Source organism: Capra hircus, chromosome 9, assembly GCF_001704415.2.
Source record: "Capra hircus breed San Clemente chromosome 9, ASM170441v1, whole genome shotgun sequence".
NCBI lineage: Eukaryota > Metazoa > Chordata > Mammalia > Artiodactyla > Bovidae > Capra > Capra hircus.
In genome coordinates this window covers 19,342,841-19,360,289 of record NC_030816.1, presented here as the reverse complement: position 1 = coordinate 19,360,289, position 17,449 = coordinate 19,342,841, and the positions used below count along the sequence as shown (strand labels likewise).

The 17,449-nt window shown below is 40.9% G+C and overlaps 1 protein-coding gene across 5 annotated transcripts in view; it reads right to left on the bottom strand.

Moving 5' to 3' along the window:
• The window catches only part of MCM9 (minichromosome maintenance 9 homologous recombination repair factor), an 89,105-nt gene extending 72,799 nt beyond the window's left edge, over positions 1-16,306 (bottom strand). Inside the window, exons 1-4 of one of the 5 annotated variants that reach the window (XM_018053015.1) lie at positions 15,999-16,306; positions 13,026-13,343; positions 6,489-6,802; positions 5,256-5,337 (exon numbers count right to left, since the gene is read on the bottom strand). In XM_018053015.1, the coding sequence (XP_017908504.1) occupies positions 5,256-5,337; positions 6,489-6,802; positions 13,026-13,329 (700 nt within the window). In that variant the 5' untranslated portion in view covers positions 13,330-13,343; positions 15,999-16,306. The other 4 variants (XM_018053013.1, XM_018053014.1, XM_018053017.1 and 1 more) reach the window with 4 other exon arrangements.

Genomic DNA, 17,449 nt, shown 5'->3' with positions numbered 1-17,449 from the left:
TGCAGTTTGTTAATGTGGTGTATTACACTGATTGATTTGCGGATATTGAAGAATCCTTGCATCCCTGGGATAAAGCCCACTTGGTCATGATGTATGATCTTTTTAATATGTTGTTGGATTCTGTTTGCTAGAATTTTGTTAAGGATTTTTGCATCTATGTTCATCAGTGATATTGGCCTGTAGTTTTCTTTTTTTGTGGCATCTTTGTCAGGTTTTGGTATTAGGGTGATGGTGGCCTCATAGAATGAGTTTGGAAATTTACCTTCCTCTGCAATTTTCTGGAAGAGTTTGAGTAGGACAGGTGTTAGCTCTTTAAATTTTTGGTAGAATTCAGCTGTGAAGCCATCTGGTCCTGGGCTTTTGTTTGCTGGAAGATTTCTGATTACAGTTTCAATTTCTGTGCTGGTGGTTGGTCTGCTAAGATTTTATGTTTCTTCCTGGTTCAGTTTTGGACAGTTGTACTTTTCTAAGAATTTGTCTATTTCTTCCAGGTTGTCCATTTTATTGGCATATAGTTGCTGATAATAGTTTCACGATCCTTTGTATTTCTGTGTTGTCTGTTGTGATCTCTCCATTTTCATTTCTAATTTTGTTGATCTGATTCTTCTCCCTTTGTTTCTTGATGAGTATGGCTAATGGTTTGTCAATTTTATTTATCTTCTCAAAGAACCAGCTGTTGGCTTTGTTGATTTTTGCTATGGTCTCTTTTGATTCTTTTGCATTTATTTCTGCCCTAATTTAAGATTTCTCTCCTATTAACCCTGAGGTTCTTCATTTCTTCCTTTTCTAGTTGCTTTAGGTATAGAGTTGGGTTATTTCTTTGACTTTTTTCTTGTTTCTTGAGGTACGCCTGTATTGCTATACCTTCCCCTTAGCACTGTTTTTCAGTTTCCCAGACATGGAACAACAGACTGGTTCCAAATAGGAAAAGGAGTAGGTCAAGGCCGTATATTGTCACCCTGCTTATTTAACTTATATGCAGAGTACATCATGAGAAACACTGGGCTGAAGGAAGCATAGGCTGGAATCAAGATTGCCGGGAGAAAGATCAATAACCTCAGATATGCAGATGACACCACCCTTATGGTAGAAAGTGAAGAACTAAAGAGCCTCTTGATGAAAGTGAAAGAGGAGAGTGAAAAAGCTGGCTTAAAGCTCAACATTCAGAAAACGAAGATCATGGCATCTGGTCCCATCACTTCATGGCAAATAGATGGGGAAACAGTGGAAATAGTAGCTGATTTTATTTTTCTGGGCTCCAAAATCACTGCAGATGGTGACTGCAGCCATGACATTAAAAGACACTTACTCCTTGGAAGGAAAGTTATGACCAACCTAGACAGCATATTAAAAAGCAGAGACATTACTTTGCCAACAAAGGTCCATCTAGTCAAGGCTATGGCTTTTCCAGTGGTCAGGTATGGATGTGAGAATTGGACTATAAAGAAAGCTGAGCGCTGAAGAATTGATGCTGTTGAACTGTGTGTTGGATAAGACTCTTGAGAGTCCCTAGGACTGTAAGGAGATCCAACCAGCCCATTCTAAAGGAGATCAGTCCTGGGTGTTCATTGGAAGGACTGATGTTGAAGCTGAAACTCCAATACTTTGGCCACCTGATGCAGAGAGCTGACTCATTTGAAAAGACTGTGATGCTGGGAAAGATTGAGGGCAGGAGGAGAACGGGATGACAGAAGATGAGATGGTTGGATGGCATCACCGACTCAATGGACATGGATTTGGGTGAACTCTGGGAGTTGGTGATGGACAGGGAGGCCTCGTGTGCTGCAGTTCATGGGGTCGCAAAGAGTTGGACACGACTGAGCAACTGAACTGAATAGGTTTTGGGTTGTTGTGTTTTCATTTTCATTCATTTCTATGCATATTTTGATTTCTTTTTTGATTTCTTCTGTGATTTGTTGGTTATTCAGCAGTGTGTTGTTCACCCATTCTTGATTAATGAGTAGAATATTAGACTTTTACAGATTTTTCCTAAGAGGCCTTGGATAGTTTATAGGAATATTCTCCATATACCGACATATTTTTTTATCATTACATACAATTCAATATACCAATTAAGAAGTATAGATGAATGCTTGACATTCAATATTTTGGTGCTAGAGAAAATGGGGCCAAAAGAAAAAAAAAAAAGATATAATCCTAGTCCCCAAGATTTCAATCTTGTTGCACATAGGATGCTGGAAATACCTTAAACCAATACTGGAATTTATACTTCACACAGTAAACTTAACCAGCAAGTCTTCATTTCCAAGCCTGTGTCAAATATTAATATTTGATATTTGTTGATGCAAAATGCCTTTCACTCTCTAAACATAAACGTGTGATGTGTAATCTGGAGTGCTTTGCTTTCTTAAAGAGAAGTCTTCTGTGAATGCTAAGTTAATGGAACTGGTGGTAGCAATTCACCAAATAGAAGGCATATTTCTAGCCTCAGGCAACTTGATAGTAAATGGTGACAAAGACATTAAACAGGTTCTTCATACACTTTCAAGATCCTTCCTAAACCACTGCTGGATGGTTTTCAAATCCCATCAGGAAGAGTGATCATTTCCTACATCGACTCTGCCCAGTTTTTTTTTAGATGAACATAACCAGGGCAACATTATATGAACACTTTGATGAGTTCTCTACTACGGTCATTTAAATGGGTCATTTTATAGATGTTGTTTCTCTATTAAGTCAAATGAGAAACTTATGTTTCAGATATTTTACCCACTAGAAATACCCTGACTCCACTAAGCGGCAACAATGTGTAAAATGTGGAGGACTCCAACTGTGAGGTTTATGAGATAGTCCAAGGCAATAAATACTCATTTGAAACTTACGTAATTTTCTACAGTAAATGTTATTGGAAACAATAATATTTTCAGGAAACTAAAATTCTGGCTTTACACAATCCCATCTGTCTGTGCCCCTCTCTCTTCTACAGCATATTTAGCACTGCAACCACGCACGCTCAGACCTATCTGATCTCCTGCCACACTGACAGTTATCAGTACATAACCTCCAACTTCACTACCCTGCAACGTCATACTGGGGTTCCTAACTAGACTGAATTCCCCAAGGGCAACGATTATGCTACTTATGTCTTCTGATTCTCAAAAAGGTTTGTAGCAGTGGATAAATGAAAAAATAGCTGTTGACAGACTGCTGCCATCCATTCTTTATTGTGACATGTGAAAGAAAAATACCTTAAGTTTTTTTTTTTAAGTGCAGAAAGAATTCAGTTCAGACAAACTGGATGAAAACATCTTAATCTCTATCAAAGGACATTTTCATGTTCTAGCTAAGCTCATACAAGCACTGCTTCACTGATCTACATACTAAAAATTCTGGTGAAAATCAAGAGTCTCATATGAACAAGGTACTGATACTCTGACATAGCCTTGTCCATTTAGTAGGCAATCCCTGATCAAAGCTATCATGACTTAAAATATTGTTTGGAGAACTATAAATTGTTACTATATTTGATATAAATATCAAAGTATGAGTTGGTGATTCTTGGTGGAAGGGGAAAGCGTTTTGAGAAGGAATTATTCTTTACTGTAGATACTGAGCTCTGTTTTCATAGAGCCTTTGCCTCATCATTTTAATGAAATGTCAGCTCAGTAAATATTTTTTAAATAAGGCATTTGGAGAAGGCAAGGGTTAAGAAAAGGGAAATGATGGAATTTAGAGGAATGAAACATTCTTGATTTGTCCAAGTAGGGGAGCACTGGGATATGAAATAAGAGATCAAACATAACTGTTACGCCTCAGGGGACACACTGGTACTATTTGTCTTTTATAGAGATTAAGGTCTTTTATGTGAGGGCGGGAAATATTTAAAGTAGGACATGTTGAAATAAATTGAAAGGCAGTCATCAATAATAATCATTTCCATTTTCTGACCCAACTTCAATTCAAATTAAATGTTAAATAGCCAGTGAAAATCAGTAAGCAAACATATAGAACCAAGTTTTTAAGGTTTTTGGAATAAGAAAAACAGAAAGGTTAAGCTCTCGTGGGCAAATCGGGCTCTTCATCTATTAAACAAACAGCTACACTAGATCGCTGAACTCCAGCCCAGCTTCTTTCCTCTATCACCTCCCACCTCATGCCAGCCTCTGTTCTCAAGTTCCCCACACTCACTCGCAGTTGATCTCAGGAAAATGAAAGGTGGTTTTTCCTAATCAATACTTTTATTGTTGTTGTTTAGTCACTAAGTCATCTCTTGACTCTTTTGGGACCCCATGGACTGTAGCATGTGATGCTCATTTGTCCATGGGATTTCCCAGGCAAGAATACAGGAGTGGGTTGCCATTTCCTTCTCCAGGGGATCTTCCTGACCCAGGGATTGAACACACATCTCCTGCATTGGCAGGTGGATTCTTTATATCTGTGCCACCTGGGAAGCCCAGTCATTACTTTCAGTTCAATTCAGTTCAGTTGCTCAGTCATGTCTGACTCTTTGCGACCCCATGAATCGCAGCATGCCAGGCCTCCCTATCCATCATCAACTCCCTGAGTTTACTCAAATTCATGTCCATCAAGTCAGTGATGCCATCCAGCCATCTCATCCTCTGTCATCCGCTTCTCCTCCTGCCCCCAATCCCTCCCAGCATCAGAGTCTTTCCCAATGAGTCAACTCTTTGCATGAGGTGGCCAAAGTATTGGAGTTTCAGCCTTAGCATCAGTCCTTCCAATGAACACCCAGGACTGATCTCCTGTAGAATGGACTGGTTGAATCTCCTTGCAGTCCAAGGGACTCCCAAGAGTCTTCTCCAACACCACAGTTCAAAAGCATGAAATATCAATAGCTTCAGATATGCAGATGACACCACCCTTATGGCAGAAAGTGAAGAGGAACTAAAAAGCCTCTTGATGAAAGTGAAAGAGAAGAGTGAAAAAGTTGGCCTAAAGCTCAACATTCAGAAAACGAAGATCATGGCATCTGGTCCCATCACTTCATGGGAAACACATGGGGAAACAGTGGAAACAGTGTCAGACTTTATTTTTGGGGGCTCCAAAATCACTGCAGATGGTGACTGCAGCCATGAAATTAAAAGACACTTACTCCTTGGAAGGAAAGTTATGACCAACCTAGATAGCATATTGAAAAGCAGAGACATTACTTTGCCAACAAATGTCCATCTAGTCAATGCTATGGTTGTTCCAGTGGTCATGTATGGGTGTGGGAGTTGGGCTGTGAAGAAAGCTGAGACCTACTATATAAATTAACAAACGTTCATTCTTACCAGATTTACAACTATCCACTAAATCATCTTCCAGGATAACCTGCATCGATCGTGGAATACTTCCAACAGATAGCCTTTGAACCTAGCAAGGAAAAGAAAGCAGATACTGAGTACATGTAAATATATACTAAGTATTCAGAAGCCTAGCAGTTCTTGACATTACTGTCTGTTTCTCTGGTATTATCATGCAATTTAATTATGATGGGGATTTAAGGAATTTTCTTGAAACTTGTGCCTACTATCAGTTGAAGAATTTACTAAGACTAGAATAAGATAAAAACATTCAGATGGAAATAGCTCAAAGTATAATCTACCTGGTGGGTGGTCAAAATAAAACATGCTCCAGCTACTAAACACAATAATAAAGTTACTTAACCAGAAAAGAGAGGCAGTTCTTCCCTGATCTCTATTCATAAGACCTAGGACAAATCACTCAGTTCCTTTGATTATTTGTTAGTAAGAGAATTCTAGCTTTATTATTATATGTGTGCCTTTATTTCTTCCTTTATAGAAGACTAATCTCTCAGGTTCCCTTGCAGCTAAGTGTGGTCATATGACTAAGTCTGACCAATGAGATACAAGCAAACTTGTTGCAGAAGACTTTGAGGGAGACTGCTTAAATGGATACTTGGTTTAGATGACAGGTGCTTTTGCTTCCTTTTTCCTATTTCTTGACTGGGATACAGAAATTGTAGCCACCATCCTGAACCACTGACCACCATAAGAAGAGAAGCCATTTATTAAGAATGGTGTAGAAAGACAGAAGGGGTCTGAGTCTTTGACACTGAATAAAGCCTTTGTGTTTAAGTTGCAAGTAAAGGAAACTAAGGTTCATGCACACGTGTTTAAAATGTTTATGGATACTTTATTTGGCACAGCACATAAATTGCACCTAAACCCCAAATCCTGCCCACTCCAGTGTTTAACCACCAATTAAACCCATTTAATTTTTTCCTATCACTTAGGTAAACTTCTTAAAAATTCACTTTTTCAATTTAAAATAATTATTAAGTCACTTCATAACTTTCCTGCCAATGCTCACTATAAAAAGATGACCATTTTATGGTCTCTAAATTCTATACTCTATGAGAAAAAATTTCATGTTTGATCTTCTACTAAGTGATGACACAAGTTCCACATATAATCCGTTACATGTTCCCTAGTCCTGGCAATTTACCCAAAGCTGAAAAACACTTGTTCAAATTTATTTTCCTCATGTATTTGATCATTTACCTGTTCCTGAATTTTGACTTCCTGATAATCTCTACACCTAGTTGGAGATGACAAGTCTGAGAGGCAAGTGAATTTTGAAGAATCACAGTTCTCCAAGCTGGGACATGAGGACGGCCGGAAGAAAGTATAATACTGCTCAAAGTCAGCCTGGACCACAAATACATGCTTGCACTTGTTACACATGTAATCCCGCTCAAACTCCAGGATCTTCACCAGACTTGTTCGAATCACTGTCCCCGTGACAGACAAGAAGTGTCCCACATCCTTGGTTTTAGGGATGTGCTCCCTCACCAGCTCAGGACAAACAGGCAATCCTGATGGAGAAACAAAACAAAAACACATCAACTTATATCTTGAGATATGATTCCATGCAATATATTTTTCTCCTATTTCCTAAAGGAGTATAATTTCAGGAAAAAAGAAAAAACTTCTGTGTTTTACTTAAGAAAAAGGTCAAATCAACTCAATTAAGAAAATAGAAAAGACACAACAGTCAGAATGGCCAGTATCAAAAAATCTCCAAATGATAAATGCTGGAGAGGGTACGGAGAGAAGAAAACCCTCCTACACTATTGATGGTAACGTAAATTGGCACAGTCACTATGGAGAACAGTATGGAGATTCATTAAAAAACTAAAAATACAGCTTCCATATGTTCCAGAAATCCCATTCCTGGGAGAAAAACATGGTTGGAAAGACGCACCCCAATGTAAACTGCAGTGCCATTTACAACAGCCAAGACATGGAAGCAACCTAAATAGCCATCAACAGAGGAATGGATAAAAAAGATGTAGTACATATATACAATGGATATTACTCAGCCATCAAAAGAATGAAATAATGCCATCTGCAGCAATATGAACGGACCTAGAGACTGTCATACGGAGTGAAGTAAGTCAGACAGAGGAGAAATATATGATATCCCTTACGTGTGAAATCTAAAAAGAAATGATACAAATGAATTTACTTACAAAAGAGTAAGAAAGTAAGAGACTCACAGAGAACAAACCTATGGTTGCCAGGGGAGTAGAGGGAAGGATGAGAGGAAGCCTTGGGGAGTTTGGGATGGACAGATACACACTGCTACATTTAAAATAGATAATCAACAAAGACTTACTGTATAGCACATGGAAATTTGCTCAATGTTATATAGCAACTTGGTTAAAAGGGGGGTTTGAGGGAGAGTGTATACATGTATATGTACGGCTGAATCCCTTTGTTGATAGCTTTCCTGAAATTATCACAACATTGTTAATTGGCTATACCTTAATATAAAAAAAAGAAGATGCAGCACTTATACTTTAATACAATGGAATATTACTCAGCCATTAAAACAAATGAAATAATGCCATTTACAACAACATGGATGAACCTGGAGATTATCATACTAAGTGAAATAAGTCAGATAGAGGAAGACAAATATCATATGATATTGCTTACGTGTGAAACCTAACAAACAACAAAATGATGCGCACACTACTGTATTTAAAATAGATAACCAGTAAGGACCTGCTGCATAGCATAGGGACTCTGCTCAATATTCTGTAATAACCTAAATGGGAAAAGAACTTGAAAAACAACAGATACATGTGTATGTGTAACTGAATTGCTCTGTTGTATGCCTGAAACTAACACAACATTGTTAATCAACCATGCTCCAATATATAATAAAAATTTTTTTAAAAATAGAAAAGAATTATTCCAAATAACAATTGTCAGTGGACTCTCTTTAAATGTATGTAACTAGATGATAAAATAACGTGGATTTTAAAAAGAATTGATCCTCTTAAGAGGGCTATCTGTTAAGTAGAATGTAAATACAGTATATTACATTCTATCTCAGTAAAAATGTAAATAGAGTATATAAATTTAACCTTACTCAGTGACGAATACAGTGCCACAAACCACACATAAAATCAATTGATGACTCTGAGTAAACCACAAAGCTAAGTGATAAAGAAATGGCAGTGGGATGACCAGAGGCTAGTGCTTTCTCTAGTTAGGTTTAGGAATTAGTAATACATAAATCTGACAGTGTTTTCAAGCCTTGTAACTTGCCCGCTCTCTCTAGTCTTGCCTTTTTCATGACTTCCAATCTCCTAGTCCAAACAAAAAGCGTGAATATCTCTGCAAATCATGGTACCTCTGCAGCTTTCCTAGGCTACTTTGGAGAACTCTCCCCAGTTTGCTCAGCAAGGTAGAGTACATTCAGATTTACCCTTCCACAAGAAAACTTCCCTAAGTCGAGGCTAGCACCCTCACACATACAAAAATAGAAGCACTAAGCAAAATGGTAAAATGAATGCACCAATGCACAGATGTCCTTTATTTCTGGAGGAAGCTTCTGCCAGGAAGAGTGTAAAAGAAGGTACTCCTGGGGTCCAGAGACACCTTCCTTTCCTTGCAAGTGATGATCTAGTCCTGGGCATGCTGGGTCATGACAAGACTATGCAATACTGGTTTTACTTTGACCAGCATAAGGAATTGTGCTAGAGAGATATTCCACACTCAGGAAGAAAGAAGGTGGGAGGTGAAGGGTTGTAGACTCAACCACAAGGGTCTATCCCTCTTACGCTCACCAACCCTCTCTGTGTTCCTCCTGCGGTGCCAGGGTGAGTGAATCCCCTGCTGTCCAGACCTGCCAAAGGGCCTGTGGCTAAACGCAATTATAGCATCTCTAATGAAAAAAACTAAGTAAACAATTACAACTGATTTTTCTAAGAAAATCAGCTTTTCATTATCTTCTACACTTTAACAATTCAGGGCAATATGACATCTTAATGTTGTTATCTCACTGAATGGAATCATGCATATGATACATGTGAAATAAACTTTTTTTTTAGAATCAAACCAATTAGTCTGGAACATGATATCATTACCATTGTGTGTGTGTTAGTCGCTCAGTCGTGCCCAACTCTTTGTGACCCCATGGACTGCAATCCACCAGGTTCCTCTGTCCATGAGATTTTCCAGGCAAGGATACTGGAGTGGGTTGCCATTTCCTTCTCCAGGGGATCTTCCCAACCCAGGGATCGAACCCGGGTCTCCTGCACTGCAGGCAGATTCTTTACCGACTGAGCTACAAGGGAAGCATTAAGTGGTTTATTTTTTATTCTAAAGTTAACTGCATTAAGAAAAGGGTAGTAGAGGTGAGTATATTTTTGGATCTTCACACTTTTTCATATTATTGCAATTTTTAAGCAAATTTATAATATAAAGATAGAGCTAAAAGTAACAGCAAAACTGACCACAAAAATCAAAATCTTAGAACTAAAAAAGAGTAAGGGATGAAAGAAGTATCAATTTATTTTAATCTTTTTGTCTTACTATATGTTACTAAGTGTATTCTTCAACTTATCCCAATGAAGCAGCAGGTACATCAGGGATTAAGCCAACACTTTAGTGTTGTTTAACACTAAACAACAAAAACTTTTATCATTCTCTGACTCATTTACTGAGAGAAATTATTACTTAAAACAGAGACATGTCCAGATCTGTGTTAGAGGTTATGTCCAGATCAATTACTTCAAGCCCGTGATTCCTGGCAGGCAGTCCCTGGAAATCAGCATCAGCCTCAGAGCTTTTGAGAAATGCAGATTCTTGGGCACGAGGTCAGATCTCTTCAATGAGGGTGGGGCCCAGCAATCAGCACTTTAACAGGTCCTACAGGTGATTCTGATGCCCATTAATGTTTGAGAAACACTACTTGAAATATAATGTGGGGGGCTTCCCTGAGGGCTCAGTGGTAAGGAATCTGCCTGCCAATGCAGGAGACATGAGTTCGATCCCTGATCCTAGAGGATACCCCCCGCCATGGAGCACCTTAAGCCTAAGCGCCACAGCTACTGAGCCTGTGCCCTAGAGTCTGTGCTCCACAAGAGAAGCCACCGCAATGGGAAGCCTGTGCAACACGGCTGCAGAGTAGCAGCCCCTCTCTGCAACTAGAGAAAAGCCCGCACAGCGTCGAAGACCCAGGACAGCCAAGAATAAATAAATAAATAATGTTAAAAAAAAAACAACACCATGTGAGTGCTATTTTTTTCTTTCTCACTTACTTTGATGCTGTGTATTTCAATACCTTTCGTCAAAACCACTGGGAATAGCAAGTAAATTTTCTGTGTCTACGCTCAGTCGTGTCTGACTGTTTGTGACCCCATGGACTGCAGCCTGCCAGGCTCCTCTGCCCATGGAGTTTTCCAGGCAAGAATACTGGAGTAGGTTGCCATTTCCTTCTCTAGGGGATTTTCCAGATCCAGGGATCAAACTTGCATCTCCTGCATTGGCAGGTGATTCTTTACCACTGCACCACCTAGGAAGCCCAAGTAAACTTCAGACCAATAAAAATCCCAGAAGACAAAGAACAATGCATATTCTAGAAAAACAAACCAGAAAAATGTCTTATGTTCCTAAGGAGATTGAACCACAGAGACATCCTGTGTGTGTGTGTTCAGTCACTTGGTCGTGTCCAACTCTATGAGACCCCATGGATGGTAGCCCACCAGACTCCTCTGTCCCTGGGATTTACACCTGGCGAGAATACTAGAGTGGGTTGCCATTTCCTCCTCCAGGGAATCTTCCAGACCCAGGGATCAAACCCATGTTTCCCACATCTCCTGCATTGGCAGGTGGATTCTCTACCACTGAGCCACTGGGGAAGCCCACAGAGGCATCCGAGGTTTTACTAATTCAATGCCTTGCCTAAGTCCAAAATGGAGGTGCAATATACCTAGAACCAGACCATTCCCCCTCCTGGTTCGCTCTGCCTGGGACACCTGCATCCCTCCCTGATCTCATCTTCTAGTCTAGACTCCATGGGTGAATCACCTAGGACAATTCACTCCCTGCTCAGTGAGCTAATATATCTTCTAGATATCTTCAGTGACACACGTGTCACATAAGTAAAAGATGCCAGTGAGTGCCTTTACAATTATGTTCAACGCGTACATATGCATGGATCTATGGGCATACATACACAGACTGGGAAATAAATTTGACTATACAGCTGTCTCCCTTATAGCCTTGAAGCCCTTTAGATGAGGGACTGTGCCATATGCATTTTGGCTTCCCAAGGGTCTAGCAAATCCCCACATGGGATATGTTTGTAGAATGATGTTATTTTGGTAGTAATATAATTCGCAAGTCACTTTCTCAGAGGATAATGAAGAAACGGGCTAAACTCACCTGAAACCAATAGGATCACTTAGGCAGACAGAATTTTAGTATTTAAACTGAGCATCGAGAAGTGTCTAAACATAAAGACAGCCTCAAGTCATTTGTTGAATACCATTTCAATAACATCAACTAAAGTCCCTTTTAACAACCCTTCTGAAACATCATTGGGAACAGGACATTTTTTCTTGATCCTAGCAAGATCCTAGTGTCTGATACATAAAGATTAATATTCATAATTTTATTCCAGTAAGTCCAACTGCAGATACTTTTTTTTCACCTAAATCAAGTATCTGGTATTTTTTTGAATTTTAATTTATCTCCAAGGAATTCTATAGTGACTCCTAATCTTTCTGAAATCACAGCATTCATTTTTGGGTTTTTGGTTTTTTTTTCCCCTTTTTTTGGCCAGGCAGCATTTGGGATCTTAGTTCCCTGCCCAGGGATTGAACCTGCATCCCCGGTATTGGAAGCACAGTCTTAACCACTGGACCACTAGGGAAGTCCCACAGCAATCGATTTTTGTTATTTATAAATCCCCATCTTTCTGAAATGTACCATAAAGTAAATACTTATTTTCAAACAAAATGGCACCATGTGTTCTCTAATCCTAGATTGCAGGAATTCAAAGACATAGCTTTAATACCACAAGCTGCTAATTGCTCCACTGCAATTTCTTTAAACGTAGGAGGATTTGTCTGTTATTCATTCCAAAAAAGTTACTGAGGGCCTAATAGGTGGCCAGCACAGTGCTAATCTTGATATATAAAAATAATGAATTTTCTCACTGGGTAGCATCTACCAAATATTCTTATTCTTTGTATTACCTATACTTTTATTGTCGGTAGTCACAAAAGCTCAGAAAGCTGTATTAGTTTTATACACTGAACTGAACATATGCGTACATATGCACATAAACATACTGCCTCCACACATTCTCCCTCCTCTCAGTTGGTATGGCTAGTAGCCAGCCTAGCCTTCCAAATGTCCAGAGAAACAGTACAGAATCATGATTCTTCTCCAAATGTGACCATCAGTTACACAATGGATATATTTTTAAGGATGGTGGCTTAGTTGCTAAATTGTGTCTGACTCTTGTGACCCCGTAGACTGTAGCCCTCCAGGCTCCTCTATCCATGGGATTTTCCCAAGCAAGAATACTGGAGTGGGTTGCCATTTCCTTCTCTAGGGGATCTTTCTGACCTGGAGGTCAAACCTGGGTCTTCTGCATTGCAGATTGACTCTTTACTATCTGAATCACCTGGAAAGCCCATTTTAAGTATAAAAATCAATTATTAGTACTTGAACTCAATATATGTTGGGATTTCTCAAAATCTTCCTAAAAAACAATATGGCAGTAAAATTCACCTGATATCCTGGCATGAAGATTCTGCTTCATGGAGAGACCTTCAGGCTGAGAAAGGGACTGGAGAATTGTCAAGGCTGATCTTCTCAGTGCATTATCAAAAATAGTTAGCACTTCATTAGGGAATGCATTGAAATATTCCCCAATTTCCATGTTGGTCTCAAAAAGGGTCATGGCATTAACCACAACTGGGTAATGAGCATCTTCGTCTCTTTCCTTCAAGATGAGAAGCATGTCATTCTTATGGTACTCCGAAACATAGGACTCAAACACTTGACCAACCAATGTAACTTGATCGCTATTCATCTTGATCTAGGTAACTAAAGAAAGAGAAAGGACTGTGTTACACCTTTGATTTTCTAGACTTATACACTAGTTTACAAAAAAGACTGTTTGGCTGTAAATCATTCTGACTTTGGGCCAGACTCTAATTCAATCTGAATTATCTATTATAGTCACTTGCCTGGAAAATTCCATGGACAGAGGATCCTGGTGGGCTACAGTCCGTGGTGCTGCAAAGAGTTGGACACGACTTAGCAATTGAGCACAATTATTAAGCACATAAAATCTTAAATGCCAGTCTTTTGGTTTAAGTTCCTCCTAGTAGAGTTCTTTGCAAGCATTCTGGTTCCAGGTTTTATTCACATAAAAAACATTGTTCTCTCTCTCCCTGACAAACCTATACACACACACACACACACACACACACACACACACACACACACACACACACACACTCATTTGTATTCTGCTACATACTACTATTCAGACTGGTAGCCAATTCTGACTTAAGGAGTTAACAAATTGGCTTTAGAAATTTACATTTGGAGGTGAAAGTGATCCTATTTTCTTTTTCTAACCTCAGAAAACTATTGTTGTTTTAGTCTCTAAGTCATGTCTGACTTTTTGAGACCTTATGGACTGTAGCCCATCAGGCTCTTCTGTCCCTGGGATTCTCCAGGCAAGAATACCGGAGTGGGTTGCCATTTCCTTCTCAAAGGGATCTTCCCGACCCAGGGATCGAACCCAAGTTTTCCAGGCCTCCTGCACTGGCAGGCAGACTCTCAACCACTGAGCCTCCTAGGAAGCTCCACACTAGGAATTAGCCAGCAGGAAAAAAATGGCTTTGTAAACATAATTTTACTTCTTACCCACGTTGTTCTTTCACTGCTTATGAAGGAAGGGGCTCAGTTGGCTTAAGCAAAAATAGTTGTGAAGAGTATAAAAAAAACTAGGAAATTAAATTGAGGAAAGGAAACTGTCTCTAAATGAGAAATCACTATGATTAAAAGTTAATAGATTGCATTTTAATTTATATCTACAGGTTAAAAAGGGCCTGCTGCTATTCTATTTTCATGAATATATTTAGATAACATGTACAAGGCACTATTCTGGGAAATGAAAAAAGCACAATAAAAGGTCATCTATGCCTCACAGAACCAAAGAACAGATCAAATGAAATAGTGTTCTAACAGTGGTAAAAATGCAATACAAATGGGAGCACAAAAGAGACAAGAATTAAATTTAAATGGAGGGACAATCCCAGACGTGCCAAAGGACAGTTACAAATAAACTGCCCAAATTGATCATTTAAGAAATTCACATTTGGTTTGGAAACAGACCACTGGAGGACAAACGTCCTTTCACTTATTTCATTCAATCAACATCTGTTGTACTAGAAATAGATGAAAGAAGACTGTTATGACATTCACAGTTTAGCATCCTAAATATGTGTTACACATGCTACTAGCAATATTTTGCTTTCTCTAGGAAATTACTCGAAGGTGTGAAAGGAGTAAGGGGGAGTATACCACAGTTATGTCAAGAACCCTGACACTTACAGGATGCCAATGTGAGATTAAGCGATGTATAGGCCACTACACTGATAAGTATTTTGTGTGGGGTAGGTATAAATTCAGCTAAGGGTAAAGCAGAAAAAGCACTTGGGAAAGAACAACTAATCATACAGTATTTTCACCATTTGGCCTTTGCTAGGGGAAAAAAAAAAAAAAACTGGGACTCTAAGAATGGCTATAAGATAAGGTCTCAGTTCAGTCCAGTCTCTCAGTCGTGTCCGGACTCTTTGCAACCCCATGGACTGCAGCATGCCAGGCATCCCTGTCCATCACCAACTCCAGGAGCTTGCTCAAACTCATGTCCATCGAATCAGTGATGCCATCCAACCATCTCATCCTCTGTCGTCCCCTTAGATAACCTCTAAGATTCTATAAATGCATATTAAATTTGGAGCCAAAAACTTAGTAACTTAAAAGGCAGTTCCACATAAGGCTGGAAGGGTGCAGTCTCAGAATTCATGGTTCATATTAAAACCAATTTAAATTTCGCCTAGTCTTTTTAAAACAGCATCACTGAAAAAAAAAAAGCTTTCACTTTCAATATCTGGGCACAACTGACTAAGCAGCTTGCTAACCCTAGAAACATGCTCTCATACTTGAGCAGCGTTTTACAACTTTCAAGTTCCTTTTCCTTTTTCTTATGGAATATTTGAAGACAAAATAAATAAAGCCAGGCTGTGCTACTTTATTCTCTTAAGTAAACCGTCAACAAGAAAAACCCAGGAGGATGCATAGGCTGTAACTTCCAGCTGGGTCCCTGGGAATCACAGCCCGCACACCCACCGCACCGCCCCTACGGGGCCACGCCCCTGCACCCTAACATCCGCCCTCTTTGGCACCGCCCCCTTCCCGCCCCCCAGCTTCAGCTCACCGCCTCCTCCCCGCGGGCGCTCCGCAAAGTGGAGCCAAGATGTGCCCGGAGAACAGCTTGCCACACTTCCGTCTCTGGACACTGCCCGTGCCCGACAACAACACTTCCTAGGCTCGGCTGCGGGCAGCCGCGTCGCCGGCCCGGTCCCCAAGTTGAATAGTTTTGGAATTAACCAGGTGTGGGCAAGACTTGGGACGCACTGCGGGAGAAATAAAGAATGGTGAAACGAGGCTGCGGCTTCCACTTACTGGCGGTTACGCGGTGTCAGAAGTCACCGGGGGCGCGCTGCTCCCGACGCTGAGGGGCACGAAGGGCTCAGGCTGGGCGGCGGGGTCGTGCGGGGGGCCCGCGAGGCGGGAGGAGGCCCCGGGTGGAGGCGGGGCGGGTGGCGCGCGCGGGGCCGCTCGAGGAGCCGTCGGCCCCGGGGACGCGCAGGCTCCCGCGGGTCCGCCTGGCGCCCGGGCGAGATAGGCGCCACGCGGGCGGCTCGGTCGGGCCGCGCTCCCGAGGGACGCCGGGCCGCGCACTGCCTCAAGTTGGCGGCTCAGGTGCCTCTTCCGGGTGGAGGAGCGGGCGGGCGGGCGCGCGCCCCGCCGAGCGCCGCCGGACGAGAGGGGCGGGGCGGGGCGGGGCGGGGCGGGGCGGGGCTGGATGGGAGGAGCGAGGCAGGTCCCGGCCCGGGCGCCAGGAGCCCCGGGGCGGGCTAGTCCGAGCGGTAGGCGGTGCCTCTGCAGGTTTTGCACGCGCCGGCCTTTCCTTCTGTCTTAAGACCTCTGCCAGACCCAAAGCCTCCAAGATTTTTCTGTTTTTTTCTACAAGTTTTATGAAGGCTTTAAGTTTAGGCTTATGATTCATTTTGAGCTGATTTTTGGATATGGTGCGAAATACGGATTGTTTTTCGAAATATGGATCTTGGGATAACTTTATTAATAGAAATCGACCACTATTAAAAGAGCTGTATTTTTCCCACTGAATAGCCTTTGGACTTACCTCCAATATCAGTTGTCCTTATGTATGCGGGTCTAAGTCTCAATATTCTGTTTCCCGATGTATTTGTCTAGCTTTATAAAAATACGGTCATAAAAAGGGTCATTTGAAAAGACCCTGATGTTAGGACAGACTGAAGGCGGGAGGAGAAGGGGACGACAGAAGATGAGATGGTTGGCATCACCGACTCTATGGACGTGAGTTTGCGCAATCTCCGGGAGCTGGCGATAGACAGGGAGACCTGGCGTGCTGCAGTCCATGGGGTCTCAAACAGTTGGACACGACTGAGCGACTGAACTGAACTGATAAAAACACGAGGTTGTCTTAATTACTGTGACTATAATGAGTCTTGAAATCGCGTAGATCTTTTGGCCTCCAGTTTTGTTCTTTTTCAAAGTTGTTTGGACTCTTCTGTTTCCATATGAATTTTAAAGCCAGCCTGTCGTTTTCTGTGAAAAAGCCGGGATTTTTGTTGGGGTTGCATAGAATCTGTAGGTCAGAATGGGCAGAATCTACTTGTTATTAGTAGTTTATGACCCTTGAATAAAGTAAACCTCCCCGTCTATTTAAGGGTTATGCAAACTCAAAAAATTTTGCTGTTTTGTCAAATTTATCTGTCAGATTTATCTCTAAAATCATGGGAAAGAAGGGAACATACTTTTTGATTATATATAAATGTTATCAGTTTCAATTTCTGATGGTTCTTTGCATA